Source organism: Crinia signifera, chromosome 7 (genome assembly GCF_055691185.1).
Source record: "Crinia signifera chromosome 7, ASM5569118v1, whole genome shotgun sequence".
Classification (NCBI taxonomy): Eukaryota; Metazoa; Chordata; class Amphibia; order Anura; family Myobatrachidae; genus Crinia; species Crinia signifera.
In genome coordinates, this window is record NC_139223.1 from 27,423,633 (window position 1) to 27,442,607 (window position 18,975).

Sequence of the window (18,975 nt, forward strand, 5' to 3'; positions counted from 1 at the left end):
AACAGCGGCCCAGAAGGAACTAACCAGGGGGCAATCCCAATGGAGATGCCAGAAGTTCCCCTGTGAGAGATGACATTTTGGACAGTCCGAAGAGGCTCAACCACCAAATTTAACCAGCGTACACGGGGTCAAATATGTTCTATGAAGAATGAATAATTGGATTTGCTGGACTCTCGCAGAAACTGTAGTGTACCGTGGATGTGCCAATGCCTCCTCCCACTCCTCCTCCTCAAAACAACCCACATCAGCCTCCCACCTGGTTTTTAAAGTGGATAACGAGTTCTTGTGTACAAAAGATAGTAGAAATGAGTAGGCTAGAGAAATAGTTTTAATTTGCCCTAAATTAGTTAGAAATATTTTTGTTGGACAGGATAACAATACAGGGGGGCTGTTGTTCAACTGAGTATTTAAGGCATGTCGCAACTGTAGATACCTGAAAAAGTACATATGAGAGAGCTCATATTCCTCCTTTAGCTGCCGGAAAGATTTTAGCACATTTGCCTCATATAACTGCCCAATTGTCACCACGCCCCGGGACGACCAAAGCCGCCTGCCCGACAGGTAGGTAAATTCGGATAATTTGATAGAGTGCCAGAGGGGAGCCCCAGGATCAATAGCTGTGTACCCCGTCAGGGATTGAGCCTCCTGCCAGATTCTGATAGCTTGAACGACCAATGGGGGGGCACCCCTAGGGATCCTACCACCCAGGAGTAGCTGTGAAGGTGAGACCGTGGGACATATTTGATGTAGAAACGTAGTTGGAAGTGAAGTCTGATGGGTATCCTGTAACCAGAGTCTGAGATGTGAGAATTGGCCAGCATAATAATACAACCTGAACTGTGGCAGGGCTAGACCCCACCAGTCCTTGGTCTAGTGAGGGTGCGGATGCTGATCCTTGTTTGCCCATATTAAGGAGGATAATAGGCTATTTAAATGTCTGAAGAAGGAGGATGGTACATACACTGGGGATTGATGACGTACGTATAGCACCTTGGGTTGTAGAATGATTTTTATTAAATTGACCCTGCCAATGACATTTAAGGGCAATTTAGTCCACACTAATAATTTGTCTTTGATAAGGGATAATAATGGCTGTAAATTCTTGGGGATAAAATCTTGACTATCATTAGTGATAACTATCCCCAAATATTTGAATTGAGAGACCCAGCTAAGCGGGAGGGGGGCGTCTGCAGCTAGAGGTGGGGGACCACCAGGGCCGGTGCAAGCCCACCGCCCGCCCCCAGGCAAAGCCCCCCCACACTGCCCGCCGCCCGCGATGCGGCACGGGGGTGGGTTGCTATAATACTGTGATGCGGCACGGGGGGGGGGGGGAGGTGCGGGCGATACTGCCGCGCTGAAATCCCCCAAGCAGGGAGTGGGCAGCGTTGATTAACGGGCGGGATGGGGGTCGGGGAGGGGAGAGGGAGGATGACAGTCTTACCTGCTCCCTGCTTTCTGGTACCTCTCTATGGTACCTTGGCGGCTCAGTACCGCCCTCCAGTGGCCGGCGCCCTAGGCAAATGCCTAGTCCTGCCTAGTGGTGGCACCGGCCCTGGGGACCACGCAAGGGAATAAAAGAGGATTTGGACCAATTCACGGTGAGACCAGAGAATCTACCAAACTCCTCCATCAGCTGTAAGGCGATTGGCATAGACAGTTTATAGTCTTTAAAAAAAAAGGAGTAAATCTTCAGCATAGAGTGCCACCGTATCAGTCCTCTGTCCCAGCTGGAGTCCAACTATGTCATGAAGATCAATAAGAACGCACGCCAGCGGCTCGATAGCTACAGCAAAGAGACCAGGGGAGAGAGGACACCCCTGTCTAGTACCCCGCTCCAGGGCAAAAGGGAGTGAGTCATGACTATTAACAGAAATCCTGGCCATCGTATGAAGGTACAATAACTGCACCCATTTTAGGAATTGTGGGCCAAAGCCCATACGTCTCATAACCTGCCACAGATAAGGCCACTCGACAGAGTCGAAGGCCTTATTTTCGTCGAATGAGACGATGGCAGAGTACGTCTAGTCTACATGTGTAGCCTGGATATGTGTAAACAGCCGCCTTAAATTCGTGCTGGTAGACATACCCGGCATAAAACCGGTTTGGTCCGGGTGAATGATGGACAGTATCACATTATTTAGCCGAATAGCCAGGATTTTCGCCAGGATCTTAGCATCAGTAGTAATTAGGGAGATAGGTCTGTACAAGTTAGGGTAGTCATGGTCAGGATCTCTACCAGGCTTAGGTATGACCACTATAATGGCTTCTGACATAGAGGCATCACGCAAACCAAACGACTACGTAATTAGAAAAACTTGAGGGGCGGTCATCCAGAGGGACAGAGCCAGGAGGCCACCACTTGTCCAGACCATGGTTCATTAGTTTATTAGAATCCCCGAGGAATATAACTGGTGTATCAGGAGATTGGGCCACATAAGCGGCCGCATGTCTTAGGACGTCATAATTAAAGGGGGGAGGAACATAGACTGCCAGGATAAAAAAGGGCTGTGAGCACAACTTGCAGTTTAGGAAGACGTATCTACCCAATGGCTCTGTCTTAACACCAAGTAATACAAAATGTACCGACTTATTAATTATTATTAATTAGGATTGAGACCCCCTAGAATGGGTAGTGTGAGAGGAGTGGCAGGTTCATCCCACCCAGGGACTACGTAAAGACAATAATCTTATACCCTCCATGTGGGTCTCCACCAGGCAGGTAATGTCTGAACCATATCGTCTGACCATTTTAAGAACCAAGGAGCGTTTAACTGTCATTTATCCCACGAACATTCCAAGTTAAAATATTAAGTTGCGTCATACCAGAGTAAAAAGTGCAAGATATTGAAGGCAGCCATTGTTGAAACAGCCACCACGGATCATAAGGCACATCTCAATTATCAATTTATCAAACGCAAGACCCTCCTCACAGATATGTAGTAAGTTAATACTTGTTGCATGTACCTTATTCTTTTTTACTGACCTGCAGTAAGTTTACTAATGCTGCTTTCACATAGCAAAATGCAGGGTCGCACCGGGACTTTGAAGCGGTTCAGTCCCGGCGCGACCCTGCATTTTGGGATGTTCACAACCTCTTCGAACCGGCATTAATGGCGGTTCGCTGACATCATCCTGGGGCGCGTCAGGGAGTCACGCGTCATCGGGGGCGGGGGAGGAAGTAGCACTTAGAGCTGGCACTGCTCCAAGCGCTACCTCCTCCATAGTGTGAACCCGTTTAGCCCGTTCAACACGGCAACGAATCGGTAAGAACCCTTCTGCTGTGTTGCTACCCGTTGGCAGGATCCGGTATCACATCGCACTAATTACCGGATCGAACCAGCAAGAACCCGGCTTGTACCTGGGAATTAGTTGCGATGTGAAAGGGGTATAACAGTTGAAAACCTGTGGTCAGCCAGCATACTGCAGTCTTCAATCCCACCATGTGCTTTTGTGTGAGCGCTGGTCTCTGTGGTTTCAGTTTCCTACTTGTACCTCTGTGACTTCAGGGAAATACCAACAAACCAGACAGATGTTGTTCTGAGTTACAGTAAGTATAGAAGCAGAGGAAGAGATGATTTCTGGGCACTGGAGTCACAGGTGCATAGAAGCTATAGAAGGCATACGGGGGGGGGGGATATACACACACAGAACTGTACTTACGGGTATGGCTTCACTTTTATATAATTCTTAGGAACATAGCCCTCTGCACCACGTAGTTCTGCTTTGTACCAATTCTGGTCATCTTCCATATTGAGTATCTAAAAAAGAGCAGAGTAATTATTTAAGAATAATATATAGCTCCACTGACTTATTCTGTGCACTTCACAAATGGCAAAAAAAAAAAAAGTTAAACTGGGTAATAACAGGCAGAGAGGTAAGAGGACCCCGCACACAAGCTTACAATCTACAGGATAAAAAGAGTATTATATATTTTGCATAGTGGTCCAACTAGATTGCAAGGATTGAGCATGTACACACAGCAAGGTCGATCCTGGGGTCAAGGGAAAGTTTCAGTAGAGAAGAACACATGTCATTTTTGTGTGATCTGTGTAAATAAGTTTTAAAATGTATAGAATAAAACATTTATGCATGTAGAAAATGATTGTTACCACAGTCGTATTCAGTGCCAGATAGTGGGATTCTTGGCTGCATATTTGGTAAAAAAAAAATCAAAAAGGTCCTTTTCTAACACCATTTAGAAGGTGGAAGCCTAAGTTTCTTCATTCATATGGAGAAAAGCACAGACACCATAGGTGCCAATTCTGTGGGTGCTTGAGAGCCCGAGCACCCACGGAAATTGATGAGCACCTACCCGCTCAGCAGCGGCCCACCCGCCAGTGTCCCACTGCACTCCCCCTCCCTCGTTGCTGGCACAGGTACTGTGTGGGCATTTATGTACCTGCACTGTGGGGGCATTTATGTATTTGGCACTGTGGGGGCATTTATGTATTTGGCACTGTTGCCATAATTTGAATATTGGAGACAACTTTGTGCTGTGTAATATCAATCAGTATTATTTTGTGGCTACGCCCCTTTCCCATGAAGCCACTCCCCTATATTTTTGGCTTGAGCACCCACCAGCAAAAACATAAATCGGCACCTATGACAGACACAATTGGTTACACAGAGGAGGTAAGCCAAGATTCTGTAATGAAGAGAAGAATAAGGGCTTCTGAATATGACAGATGTGATGAGGTAGAAGGAACTGGAAGTACATAGTGGATTGGAGTATGGGGGCAGAATGAAGACATCAGAAGATAATTAGGACTGCATGGTGCCCAGGGACGGGATGTCCCCAGCAACCATCAGAAGGGGTAGAGTGAGAAAGGGGACATGCAAATGGTGATTTGTGGGTGTGGTGCAGGAAACAAAACAGTTCATGCGTTAAGGCTGGCGAGGAGGGATGTAACGATGAGAACATAATAATTAGGGTGAGAGAATTAGGAGGCAGGAGAGAGCAGAGGGAACGGTGCAGTAGAAAAGGGACGCTAAATGCGTAGGAAAGGGTGCAGAACATAGAAGCGAAACGCGTAGGTGTATGGTGAAGTATAGAGAGAGATATGGGGAGAGGATGCAGAACATAGAAGCGAAACGCGTAGGTGTAGGGTGGAGTACTGAGAGAGATGTGGGGAAAGGGAGCAGATTACAGGGAGAAGCTAAAAACGTAGGTGTATGGTGTAGTAGTGTAAGAGATGTGGGGAAAGGATGCAGAATATAGAGAGAAGCGAAACACATAGGTATATAATGGACTACTGTGGGAGATGTGGGGAAAGGCAGCAGATCATAGAAAGAAGCTAAACGCATAGGTATATGGTGTAGTACTGTGAGATATGGGGATAGGATTCAGAATATAGAGAGAAGCTAAAAACTTAGGTGTATGGTGGAGTACTGTGAGATATGTGGGGAAAGGGTGCAGAATATAGGGCCTTATTCTTGTTGGTGCGGTCCGTTCTGAATTCTTTCGGAGCTGACCAAACGCCACGCTGTGCGGACATTGTAAGAACAAACGCCCACAGGTCGTCCGCATTCGGTCGGACTCACTCTCTAAGAAGAGGGTGTTTTCGGACAACATCCAAACCGTACGTGTGCGGTGGAAACACAAAGATTCTGCACGGTCTTACAGCGACCGAACGGACGGGAAGCTGCCCGTACGCACCGATGCAATGTTTTTTTCCGCAAAACTCACTACTGTAATCGGAACTCATACATCTGCCACATGACACACTTATGCAATTAGGCAACCTCATAAAAAAGGGATTGTTTGTAATTGTAATCAATTAATTCCTAATTTATATTACATTTATATTAGTGTTACACATTTCTGTCCATTGCTTGCAGTGTAAAATGTGTGTCAAATAGCAACAGTACAGTGGTGTTTGCAGCATATATTTGTGTATTTAGTAATGGGCCAATTAGGCAGCAATGATTCCAATTGAAGCTATGAAAAGAGTGTAATTAATCACTAATGAGTGGAGTAGTGGATTGTATTGTGTTCAGCTGAGAGTGCTTCAGGTGCGGGCGTACTAATTGGGCGAACCGAATGCCTAGCACATGAACAAGTGCTCTCTGCAAAGTGAAACTTGCTTATGAAGACCGCATATTTCATGCGTGTTGGTACGTTTGCAGTCGGTGTCGTGTCCGAATGCATGCCTACCAGAGTTAGTGCACTCCCTCGTGTACGCCCAGATTTACACCCAGTTTTTCCCACTTTGAAACCACGCCCTTGTGTAGGGCCGAATGACGCCTATATTACGCCCATATTTCCCGAGTCGATTCGGTGCACATTTGTGGACGGTATTAGAGAGAACGAGTACGTAGACCATGCGTGGCACATGCGCATTGCGTTGCCTACGCATGCGCAGATGGCTAAAAAGTGCCCTCCGAAAGAATTCGGAACGGACCACACCAACCAGAATAAGGCCCATAGAGAGAAGCTAAATGCATAGGTGTATGGTGGAGTACTGTGAGAGATGTGATGAAAGAGTGCAGAACATAGAGTCGAACGTGTAGGTGTATGGTGGAGTACTGAGAGAGATGTTGGGAAAGGGATCAGAATACAGGGAGAAGCAAAACACGTACGTGTATGGTGGAGTACTGAGAGAGATGTGGGGAAAGGGTGCAGAATATAGAAGCGAAACGTGTAGGTGTATGGTGGAGTACCTGAGAGATGTGGGGAAAGGGTGCAGAACATCAAAGTGAAACGTGTAGGTGTATGGTGGAGTACTGAGAGAGATGTAGGGAAAGGGAGCAGAATATAGAGAGAAGTGAAACGCGTAGATGTATGGTGGAAGAGTACTGTGACATATGTGGGGAAAGGGTGTACAATATAGAGAGAAGCTAAACACATAGGTGTATGGATTGCAGAGTACTGTGAGAGATATATGGAGATGGTGCAGAGTATAGAGATAAGCTAAACATGTAGGTGTATGGTGGAGGAGTACTGTGAGAAATGTGGGGAATGGGTGCAGAATACAGAGAGAAGCTAAACGCGTAGGTGTATGGTGGAGTACTGTGAGATGTGGGGAAAGGCAGCAGAATATAAAGAGAAGCTAAACGCGTAGGTATATGGTGGACTACTGTGATTTAAGTACGGAAAGGGTGCAGAATATAGAGTGAAGCTCAATGTGTAGGTGTATGGTGGAGTACTGTGAGAGATGTGAGGAAAAGGTGCAGAATACAGAGAGAAGCTAAACGTGTAGGTGTATGGTGTACTACTGTGAGAGAGGTGGGGAAAGGGTGCAGAATATAGAGAGGAGCTAATCGTGTAGGTGTATGGCGGAGTACTCTGAGAGATGTGGGAAAAGGTAGCAAAATATAGAGAGAAGATAAACGCATAGGTATCTGGTGTAGTACTGTGAGAGATGTGGAAAACGGGTGCAGAATATAGAGAGAAACTAAACACGTTGATGCATGGTGGAGTACTGAGAGAGATGTGGGGAAAGGGTCCGGAATATAGAGAGAAGCTAAATGCGTAGGTATATGGATGGCAGAGTACTGTGAGAGATGTGGGGAGAGGGTGCAGAATATAGGGAGAAGCTAAACGCGTAGGTGTATGGTGGCGTATTGTGAGAGATGTGGGGAGAGAGTGAAGAATATAGAGAGAAAAGAAACGCGTAGGTGTATGGATGGCAGAGTATTGTGAGAGATGTGGGGAGAGGGTGCAGAATATAGAGAGAAGCTAAACGTGTAGGTGGATGGCGGAGTACTGTGAGTGATGTGGGGAGAGAGTGAAGAATATAAAGAGAAAAGAAACACGTAGGTGTATGTATGGCAGAATACTGAGAGAGATGTAGGGAGAGGGTGCAGAATATAGAGTGAAGCAAAACGCGTAGGTGTATGGTGGAGTACTGTGAGAGATGTGGGTAGAGGGTTCAGAATATAGAGAGAAGCTAAACGCATAGGTGTATGGTGGAGTACTGTGAGAGAAAGGGAGCAGAATATAGAGAGAAGTTAAACGTGTAGGTGTATGGTGTAACACTGTGAGAGATGTGGGGAGAGGGTGCAGAATATAGAGAGAAGCAAAACATGTAGGTGTATGGTGGAGTACTGAAAGAGATATGGGGAGAAGGTGCAGAATATAGAGAGAAGCTAAATGCGTAGGTATATGGATGGCAGAGTACTGTGAGAGATGTGGGGAGAGGGAGCAGAATATAGAGAGAAGCTAAACGCATAGGTATCTGGCGTAGTACTGTGAGATATGTGGGGGAAGGGTGCAGAATATAGAGAGAAGCTAAACGCATACGTGTATGGTGGAGTACTGTGAGATAAGTGGGGAAGGGTGCAGAATATAGAGAGAAGCTAAACGCATAGGTATATGGTGGAGTACTGTGAGAGATGTGGGAAGAGGGTGTAGAATATAGAGAAAAGCGAAAAGTGTAGGTGTATGGTGTAATACTGTGAGAGATGTGGGGAGAGGGTGCAGAATATAGAGAGAAGCTAAACGTGTAGGTGTATGGTGGAGGAGTACTGTGAGAGATGTGGGGAGAGGGTGCAGAATATAGAGAGAAGCTAAACGCATAGGTGTATGGCGGATTACTGTGAGAGATGTGGGGAGAGGGTGCAGAATATAGGGAGAAGCTAAATGCGTAGGTGTATGTATGGCAGAGTACTGTGAGAGATGTGGGGAGAGAGTGAAGAATATAGAGAGAAAAGAAACGCGTAGGTGTATGGATGGCAGAGTATTGTGAGAGATGTGGGGAGAGGGTGCAGAATATAGAGTGAAGCAAAATGCGTAGGTGTATGGATGGCAGAGTACTGTGAGAGATGTGGGGAGAGGGTGCAGAATATAGAGAAAAGCGAAAAGTGTAGGTGCATGGTGTAATACTGTGAGAGATGTGGGGAAAGGGTGCAGAATATAGAGAAAAGCGAAACGCGTAGGTGTATGGTGGAGTATTGTGAGAGATATGGGAAGAGGGAGCAGAATATCTTACACTGTCTGGGTGCTTATGACCACGATAGAGCATCTTCCTATCTACCGCTGTGCTCTAATTTCTATGCTGTCCGTATGATAAGACACCGAGCGTGACTGAGGCGCTATGACAGAAGAACCACTTCGTACTACTCTGGATATGTCACATCTACAAATGCAGCAAAAAGCCCATCATGGTGTCCCAGAGACACTGGTCTGCAACGCTAATGGTTCCACTGGTATCCGGACTGGTCATAGACAGACTTATCATAGACAGTCATATGGTCGGCAGTCACAAGGTTGACAGGGTCAAAAGGTCAACAGGATTTAAGGGCCGACATGTGCCGACAGGCGGTATTTCATGCCCTACCATCCACTAGGGCGGGGTGGGAGAATAAAATAGTGTGCCGAGCGCAGCGAGACACGGTGCCCGAAACAAGGAGAGCGCAGCGAGCCATGCTAGGTGACGCGGTACACTTAGACAGTGTCCATGTGGACCTATGTCGACATAGACACCCTAAAAACATTAAAAACTCATGTCAACCTTTTTTCCATGTTGACCTTTTCCATTTCGACCTTTTGACCATGTCAACCTTTTACATGTCAACCTTTTACATGTCGACCTTAAGACCCTGTTGACCTTTTTCATGTCGACCATTAAACCATGTTGACCTTGTGAGTGTTGACCATTAGTGGTCGACCATATGACTGTCTATGATGAGTCTGTCTATGACTTATACCACAACCGGTTCCACTGCAACACTTATGGTTCCACAACCAACAACTATACAGTGTCAGACATGAAGCAGCACAGAACTGGCAGCAGAGTCCTTCGTAGTTACACACACACTGATATACAGCCGCACACAGATGTACAAATGTCACCACGTCGCTTTGTCGCTGACGCTTGTTTTATTTCTGCAAATAAGATTCTCAGCATGACTGGGTCACATGACTGAAGAACACTTTTAGGGGTAAAGTTACAAAAAAAATAGGGATGTTGCCCATAGCAACAGGATTCTGTCTATCATAGATAAAGACAACTTATTTATGCAGATACTTACTGCCGCAGGGGTCACAGGTGCAGTGATTGTACAAACAGCATAGATTCCACCAGCACTTGTTCTACAACAGGTGCTGTGTGTAAGTTACAGCCAGCTATGCCAGGACAGTGATCAGCTGTTGTGTAGGGGCTATAATGGGCTGATAGTAAATACGCTGGCTGGCTAACACAGGGGCCATTCATGAATAAACAGAATCTGGCTTCTTGGATGCGATTGTCTCTCTTCTGTGCACCTCCTGCTCTTTTATCGCAGCTATGCTGGTCCTGTCTTGGTGTTCTTCTGTGACACCCCCCGTGCCCTCTAATGCTGGATGCCAGCAGATGTATGATCTCCAAGAAGAGGGCTGCTGGTCTGCGAGCTGCAAATACCTTGTGCTGTATCGCTATGCCTGGCTGCTAGCCCGGACCCTTATTTTTGTCTGGGCTTGGGACTCCAGTACCACATCTTATGTCATCACTTTAGAAACTCGGTACTTGTGTACAATCACGGCTCCCATCGCATGCCATCACATGCCATATGTAGTGGCATGCGATGGCATGCGATGGCATGCGATGCGATTTTACCGTGGTTTTTATGCATTTTTGTTAAAAATCGCATGCGATTGCATGAGATCGCATGCGATCTGATGCGATGCGATGTCATTTTTTACTGAAATTATGGACATGAGTTGAAATCATGTAAAATGCACCCCAAATGTCATTTTTCACACTGTACCACCCCCACTATCAACGCGAACAGGAAGCGTGGTGAGCGCAGCGAGCCCGCGAGGGGCGGCGGTACGCGTCCTACGACCTTTTCATACCCCCACTATCCACGTCGGCGTGGAGTTGTGAATAGAAAGTGTGGCGAGTGCAGCGAGCCACCGAGCCCGAAGCGTGGCGAGCGCAGCGAGCCCCGCGAGGGGACGCGGATACCTTCACAGGTATCCGTGTCCCCTCGCAGGCTGCACAGGTATCCGCGTCCCCTCGCTGCGCTCGCCACACTTTCTATTCTCAACTCCACGCCGACGTGGATAAAAAACTATGAAAAGGTTGTAGGACATGTACCGCCGCCCCTCTCGGGCTCGCTGCGCTCGCCACACTTCGGGTTGGCGTTGATAGTGGGGGTGGTACAGTGTGAAAAATGACATTTGGGGTGCATTTTACATGATTTCAACTCATGTCCATAATTTCAGTGTATTCCATAATTGCAGCTTTAGGCATTTGCCTAGGGCGCCGGCCACTGGAGGGCGGTAGTGAGCTGCCTGCAGCCTTCCAACATGCGAGCAGCAGCAGCAGCGCCTCCCGGAAGGAAAGTACCAGGCCAGGAAGGAGCAGGTGAGCGTACCCCGCCCCCTCCTGGAATTAATCTGCTCAGATGCCCCCCACCCTGCTTGGTTGCCGCTGCCCCCCCCTTCCCCTGGTCAGCGGCAGCTCCTGTTCGGCGGGTGGCCCCTGGAGTTAATCTGTGGGTGGCACCCGCCACTGCCCCTACCCTGCTTGGTTGCCGCAGCCGCTGGAGTGCGGTGCTCGCTGCCTGCCCCCCCCCCCCTTCCAGCGTTAAAAGGCGGCTGGCGAACCCTAGCCCCCCCCCCCCCGCTGATCAGCCGCAGCAGCAATTTGTGGGTAGCGCCCGCACCTCCACCCCCCCTGAAGCACGTTGCCCGCTGCCTGCCCAACCCACCCCCCTCCTGGGCGCCAAGGGAGGGGGGCGCATTTGGCTTTATATGCCTAGGGTGCCCAATGTTCTTGCACCGGCCCTGATCCTACTCCAACAGGTAGGTCTATATGGTGTAGTACCGATTTAATTATTTGAAAGGCATATGAGCAATTCATAAAACGTAGGGATAAAGCATCTGTACCAAACTATTTGTCAGCTGTGGACTTAACACCACATGGCTCAATATAAAACCCACTGGCACAAGAGCTTCAAGAGACAGCCTGCTGTCATAGGATGATACACAGACTCACGGAACCGGCGCACCGCAATGTCCAGCAGTGTCAGGCGCAGCACGTGTCCCGGCGGCTTCTCCTTTGCCCGGTCAGTGGGAATCGTCTGGCATCACTCTGGGACCCAACGCGTTTCGCCGTCAGACTTCGTCGTAAGATTATTAACCCTTTGCGTGCAAACATCTCTGTGAGAGATGTTCAAAATATCCGCTAAAAAATCCCAGCGTCGCTCACATTTGTTATATAAAATTTTAAAAAAAAAGTTTTGTAAAAAAAAAAAAAAAAAGATGATGAATAACAATGTTTGCGTGCCAATTTTCACACACTATTTTGACAACTTCACTTGGCACTCAAAGAGTTAATGATAATGAATTAATCATAACTATCAAATGAATAACATCTGTCTGATTAATACTAATATGACCCCCTAAACTAGAAATAATACCAATATACTGATAAGTGACATTGTCAGAATACATATATTTTTTATAATTATTGTTTTTTTTATCATTTTGGTATTTTCTCTATATATTTTTAATATACGAGAACAGCAGGGGGTATATTTCCTACATAACATTTGATTTATTTTGTACCCCTTAATTACTGTAATATTGTCCCTCCAGTGGCCGCCAGGCTCCCCCTTACCTTCAGTATATCTCCTTTGTTGAACGCTAGCTCGTCCTTCTCGATGGTCTTGAAGTTGTATATGGCCACGGCCTCCATGTCTTCTGATGGGTAGTCTCTGACACTGACTGGGTTAAGGTACCCCTTACAGCAGAACATCAGTTGGAAAATCTGTGGGTGTGTGCTCTCAAGTGGTGAACATGTGGGCTGAGCTCTTGGCGGTGGAAAACGAGTCAAGCATGTCCGAGATGTTGTGGGGCGACAGAAGACACCCAGATGGGTCCGGCCAAACAGAGACCTGCTGCAAATGAGTCACCAGCCAGTGCCTAGGAGAACACCGGCAAAAAGTATTTGCATGAGGGTGGTTTTGTGGACATCACACACACAGGCAAACAGTGAGTAATGAATGCACCTGTGAAGCAGCTAGGTTGTCTGGAAAATGTGAACTGTTGGTAGCTTTCGAGGACTGGAGTTGGCTACCCCTGGTCTATGGTATTGTCCCCAATGAACAGTGAAGTAGTTCCATCAGCTACTAGCAACAACATTAGGAACTAGGACAAATATTATATACAGGAGACATATATCAGCATCACTCGTGCATTATACGTGTTTCCGCACTTAGAAGGGACCGTTCACCCCCAAGTCACTATCATCAGTCAACCTCAGAGCCCCCTGCACACCTGCTTCCAGGTCTGCCTCACTCACAGGACAATCCCTCGGCCCATCTCACCTGCCCGTCGGCCTACAAGGTCTCTCCTGGTGAGGGCTGGAAGCCAGGACGTGCGGGCTGAGGTCGTTCCTTGCTCTGCTGATTTTGTAAAGGAAGAGGGTTTTTTTTTTTTTTGCAACCTTAACCTTTCTGTCATTTTTTTTTTTTAAGATAAAGACAAACAGGATGTTACTGTAACACACACACTGCCAAAGCACAAGAGCTTGTGACAACACTAGGTAGACACAAATGTGTCCTTACACACTGTCTCAATCATTGGTTTGATCACAACAGAGTCACGGGAAAATGGTTTTATTCTGGGACAAATGCAATGCAACAGCATCCTTTTACTGAAACGTGGTTTGGGGGCAAACATGCGCAAAGAGAAACTCTTTTATTCGGGGTTAAATGTACAATTCACTATAATTGTTTAGTTATCAGTATTCCTAGATCTAAGAGGGCCAGAGAGGACAGACAAACATGTACATCAAGACTGTAGACAGAATACATAGATACAGTTGTGCTCATAACATTACATTCCCTAGCAGAATTTGTGATTTTCTGGCCATTTGTCAGAGAATATGAATGATAACTCACAAACTTTTCTTTCACTCATGGTTATTGGTTGGATGAAGCCATTTATTGTCAGACTGTGTTTACTCTTTTTAAATCATAATGACAACAGAAACTACCCAAATGACCCTGATCAAAGTTTACATACCCTGGAGATGTTGGCCTGATAATATGCACACTTATACCCTTTTCACATTGCAAAAACCTGCTTTCAACCCGTTTTTCTAAACGTGTCTTAAAACTGGTCAAAAGCCAGTTAAACCCCTTTCATATTGCATGATGTAAAGGTATATTGCAGTTTAAATACCGTTTTGTACCTTTCAGATTCAACCCGTTTCACCCATAGAAAGCCATACAATGTCATTTTAAATGTTTTTTTTCCTGCTTGTGGGCGGGGATCAAGTGTGGTTATCATTTATAGCAAATACCGTTTCTGAGCTGTTCTCACTGCAGGTGAAACGGCTCCAAACCGTGTAGGATCCTCCTTTTAACACACGTCAAAATGCCGGTTTTCTGTAACCGGTAAATTGACAATGTAGCTTTCACATTGCAGCTGGAAACGTTTTAAAGCACTAAAAAAACGGCAATATACCGTGTTAGAGCTGCAATGTGAAAGGGGTATAAAGGTAACCATCCTCACCTGTGATCTGTTTGTTTGTAATCAGTATGTGTGCATAAAATGTCAGTGAGTTTCTGGTCTCCTGAAAGACCCTTGCATCTTTCATCCAGTGCTGCACTGACATGTCTGGATTCTTTCATGGGGAAAGCAAAAGAATTGTCAAAGGATCTGCGGGAAAAGGTAATTGAACTGTATAAGTAGAAAGAAAGGAAAAAGAACCACAGGCACAGCCAAAGCTGCTGTACAGGGAGTGTGTAATTCTCCCAATTATATATAGGGAAAAAGAATTGGTGGGTGTACAGCGCTAGGTTTAACTGAAGAAAGTATACACTACCACATGTACATATATATATATATATATATATAACATTTATTATTACAAGAAAATTAATTGAATGAGAGCTCTCATAAAAACATGTACAATAAAATTATATATTAAAAACAATTAGACAGAGGCTCTCTGATGAGAAAAGGCTTCACAATCAGTGGCGTAGCTACGTTTTTCGGCGCCCCCCCGCCGTTAGGGGGGGGCGCCCATACCCACCCCCCGCCGCCGCCCCGTCAAGCACCGCCCCCCCGACCGCCCCGTCGCCCCGCCGCCCGCAGTCTTACCTATCGCGCTGGTCCCGGCGGCTCCGTTCTTCTGCTGAGGACCACCACAAAATGGCCGCCCCCATATAGCAGACAGTTTTAGAGAACAGTGTGCTATATGGGGGCGGCCATTTTGTGGTGGTCCTCATCAGAAGAACGGAGCCGCCGGGACCAGCGAGATACGTAAGTCTGCGGGGGATTGGAGGGGGGTAACTATAGCACCGCAGCCTCCGGCGCCCCCACATGCACAGCGCCCCCCCCCCGCGGTGGCGGGGGCTGCGGTGCTATAGTTACGCCCCTGTCCACAATATATGCACCAGCACATTGATATTTACCAGGGGGAGACGGGAAGATATAAAAGGTCTCCTTGATGGTATGACTGTATGAAATGTGTCCCAATCCGGATAAAATGCCCAGTGAGTCCAGGTGTCAAGATGGATAAGAAATAGGCAGTCCTTATGGTATGTATATACCAGGCATGGTTTTGCTGATGGCTGCTGGAAGATGAACGTCCTGGAGAAAAGTAAACTGGTCCGGAAATAAAGTGCAGGATTTGGTGCAGTCCTGGTATGGTGCAAACAGAGCAATAAAGTGCAGTGGAGTAATGCTGGAAGCTGCTCAACGCGTTTCGACGCTATCTCGCATCTTCATCAGGAGCTTGGGTATGGGGTCTTGTCCAAGGACCCTGTATTTATACCCTGAATTGATTGTTCCCATGATTGCAGGTGTGGGAACTTCAATAGTCATCATGTTAAATACTGTTAAAAACATACATCAAATACATTCAAAACAAATATGTGGTATGTATGCACAGGAGGGATGTGCAGAAATCTAATACTGTACACAATAATAGCGAAAAACTGGTTTTTAAAAAGCAATATAGTAGTCATGTGATCATGTCACATGATCGGGGCCGATCACGTGATCCCAAGGGTGACGTTAGTGATCTGTCTCAAATGAGAACGATAATATGGGGCAGATAGCGTTATGTATAGAGATGTAGACGGCATCCATGAGACGATTTGTCCCTGGAAGATAATCTTCAATGAATATATTAATCTAACCTCAGTGATTAGTGGAGGTTTCCGGCTTCCATGCTTCCGGCTGGCGGAAGTGCGCATGGTTGGTGGAAGTGACCGCTCTGTTGTCTCTGGTTGGAGTCAGAGACATCCCAGATCTGCTGTGCGCTGATAGATGTTTATGCACCGCTTGTTGCCGGAAGTGACAGCTTTGGATGGCGGAAGTTTAGTCCCATTGTGTGCATTGGTTGGCATTGCAATTCAATTTTTATATATTAGGAAAATGACATAAGAAAATAATATAAAAAAAAATAAAAAAATATATTGTAAAAAAAAATGATAATAATAAAATAATAATAATAAAGGAGAGAAATAACTCTAAAGAGTCTATAATAAAAATTAAGCGGGCATAAAAAGATTTAATAATAATAATAATAAATGTTGGCATCGGTTATATGGAGAGAGTGTGATAAATGAGAGATCGTTACGGAAAAGGAGATTCCCATGATATATGCATAGTACACAATATATACAGAGACAAAGTAAAAAAAATCTAAATTTATCTACAGATGTCATGTAGAGCGAAGATTGAACTGTATAAAACAGGAAAGGGATATAAAACAGATATCCAAGCAATTGAGAATCAGCAGTGTTCAATCTCTAATTAAGAAGTGAAAAAGAGGGATTCTGTGGAAACCAAATCACGGTCAGGTAGACCAACAAAAATTTCAGCCACAATTGCCAGGAAAATTGTTTGCGATGCAAAGAAAAATCCACAAATAACTTCAGCTGAAATACAGGACTCTTTAAAAAAAAGTGGTGTTGTTGTTTCAAGATGAACAATAAGGAGGCATTTGAAGAAAAATGGGCTGCATGGTCGAGTCGCCAGAAGAAAGCCATTACTACGCAAATGCCACAAAGCATCCCGCTTACAATACTCCAAACAGCAAAACTTCTGGAACAAAGAGTCAAAACTTCCCGAACAAAGGCCCTTATTCTGGTTGGTGCAGATATGTCCATGTGCGTTCGTTCCGCCGATGTTTTGTGTTTGCGCATGTGCAGAGGCATATCTGCGCATGTGCGAAAGGGACATACGTCCAAATTCCGCATGAATTGTTTACACTACGAACAGGGGGAGGAGAGGGGCGTAAAGGGCTGTTTGGGCTCATTAACATATGCATACGCCCGCGTTTCATGGGCGTTCCCATGAAAACGCTGGGCGTACGTATGGTAATGCGGCCGTGACGCACGTGTAGCGGGCGGACATATGACATTGCCGGATGTCAGCTGCCCGCCCAGATCCCTGCTTTTGCACGGAGAAATGCCCGAGTGGTCTGAGCTCGCGGAAGCTGCCTGACCACTCGGTCCTGCATTCGATGGTATGCGACCATCGAATGATGGGGGAGGTTCCCAGAGATGGAGGAGGTGTATACATGAGAAATCCACTCGTGCTCCTTGCGGTCAGCGGCTTACCGCATTCGGACGGAGTGAGCGATCCGTACGGAAGGCGGGGTTTAGGACGCACGGTCCTGGCCGCATATTCGGCTCCGGCCGCACAGACCAGAATAAGGCCCAAAGTCATTTGGAGGGATGAGACCAAAATTTTACTTTTTGGCCACAACCATAAACATTACATTTGGAGAGGAGTCAACAAGGTCTATGATGAAAGATACACCATTCCTACTGTGAAACACGGAGGTGGGTCGCTGATGTTTTGGGGATGTGAGAGCTACAAAGGCACTGGAAACTTGGTCAAAATGAATCACAAGATGAATGCAGCATTTTATTTATTATTATAATCAGTTTCTTATATAGCGCACACATATTCCGCAGCGCTGTACAGAGAATACATGAACATTCACATCAGTCCCTGCCCCAGTGGAGCTTACAATCTATATTCCCTACCACATGTACATGCACACACACAGACATTCAAGGGTTCATTTTGTTGGAAGCCAATTAGCCTACCAGTATATTTTTGGATTATGAGAGGAAAACGGAGTACCCGGAGGAAACCCACCCAGGTACGGGGAGAATATACAAACTCCGCACAGTTAGGGCCATGGTGGGAATAGAACCCATGACCTCAGCGCTGTGGGCGGTAATGCTAACCACTACACTGTCCGTGCTGCCCAAGAAAGTGAAGACAATAGTAATTCTTTCTCAGACTTGCATATGGCGGGATTTCACTGTCCGGGTGGTGGCTATCTACTGACAGTCATCTGCGAAGGTCTGAATTAGGTCCTTAGTACATCTGGATCATAGGATGGAATTCCTGTGTGGTCGGAGGGTGCGAATTGCTGTTGCCATTGACGTCATGTACGTAGTTCAGAGACAATGACCCTGTCGACCTTTTGACTGTTGACCTATTTTGGTTGACCTTTTGACTGTAGACCTAGACATTGTACGCCTCTGCTGCCAAGATTAGATATGGCCATCGGTGCAGACGCCATCAATGGTTGCCATCGATGGCAATTCTGCACACAGCCATCGATAGTGGCAAACTATTTGATGGATAACTATCGATAGTTTTAGCTATCGAAGGTCATCCATTATATGTGACTGAATGGCCCGTGGGCCAATCAATACTCGTGGGCGGGACTTCCGGGTGTCGGGGGCGGAGCTATGCTCCGTGATCCAGGCACCTTGAGAAAAAGAAAAAAAAAGGAAACATTGTTTCTCCTTTGCCATCAATGTAGGGAAACTATCTGGTACTCCCACATTGATGGTAAAAGTATTTAACATCGGCCTCAAACCATCGATGATTTGTAAATCATCGATGGTCGATGGCCATCCCTAGCCAAGATCACTTTGGCAGTGTGACCCTGCAGTATTGCAGCATTAGGTGGGGGCTCTGTACTGTGATTGAGGCCCCAGAGTCTCTCAGGCCTTCCCCCTGCAGGAGCCCAAGGTGGACTGGCTGCAGGTGCCATCACATAT

The 18,975-nt window shown here is 46.4% G+C and overlaps 1 protein-coding gene across 4 annotated transcripts in view; it reads right to left on the bottom strand.

The window, feature by feature from the left end:
- The window catches only part of GRAP (GRB2 related adaptor protein), an 82,566-nt gene that overhangs the window by 61,477 nt on the left and 2,114 nt on the right, over positions 1-18,975 (bottom strand). Inside the window, exons 1-3 of one of the 4 annotated variants that reach the window (XM_083152657.1) lie at positions 13,255-13,338; positions 12,546-12,850; positions 3,661-3,758 (exon numbers count right to left, since the gene is read on the bottom strand). In XM_083152657.1, coding sequence (XP_083008783.1) covers positions 3,661-3,758; positions 12,546-12,683 — 236 coding nt within the window. In that variant the 5' untranslated portion in view covers positions 12,684-12,850; positions 13,255-13,338. Of the gene's footprint in view, positions 1-3,660; positions 3,759-12,545; positions 13,339-18,975 lie in introns of those variants that run through there. The other 3 variants (XM_083152655.1, XM_083152658.1, XM_083152654.1) reach the window with 3 other exon arrangements.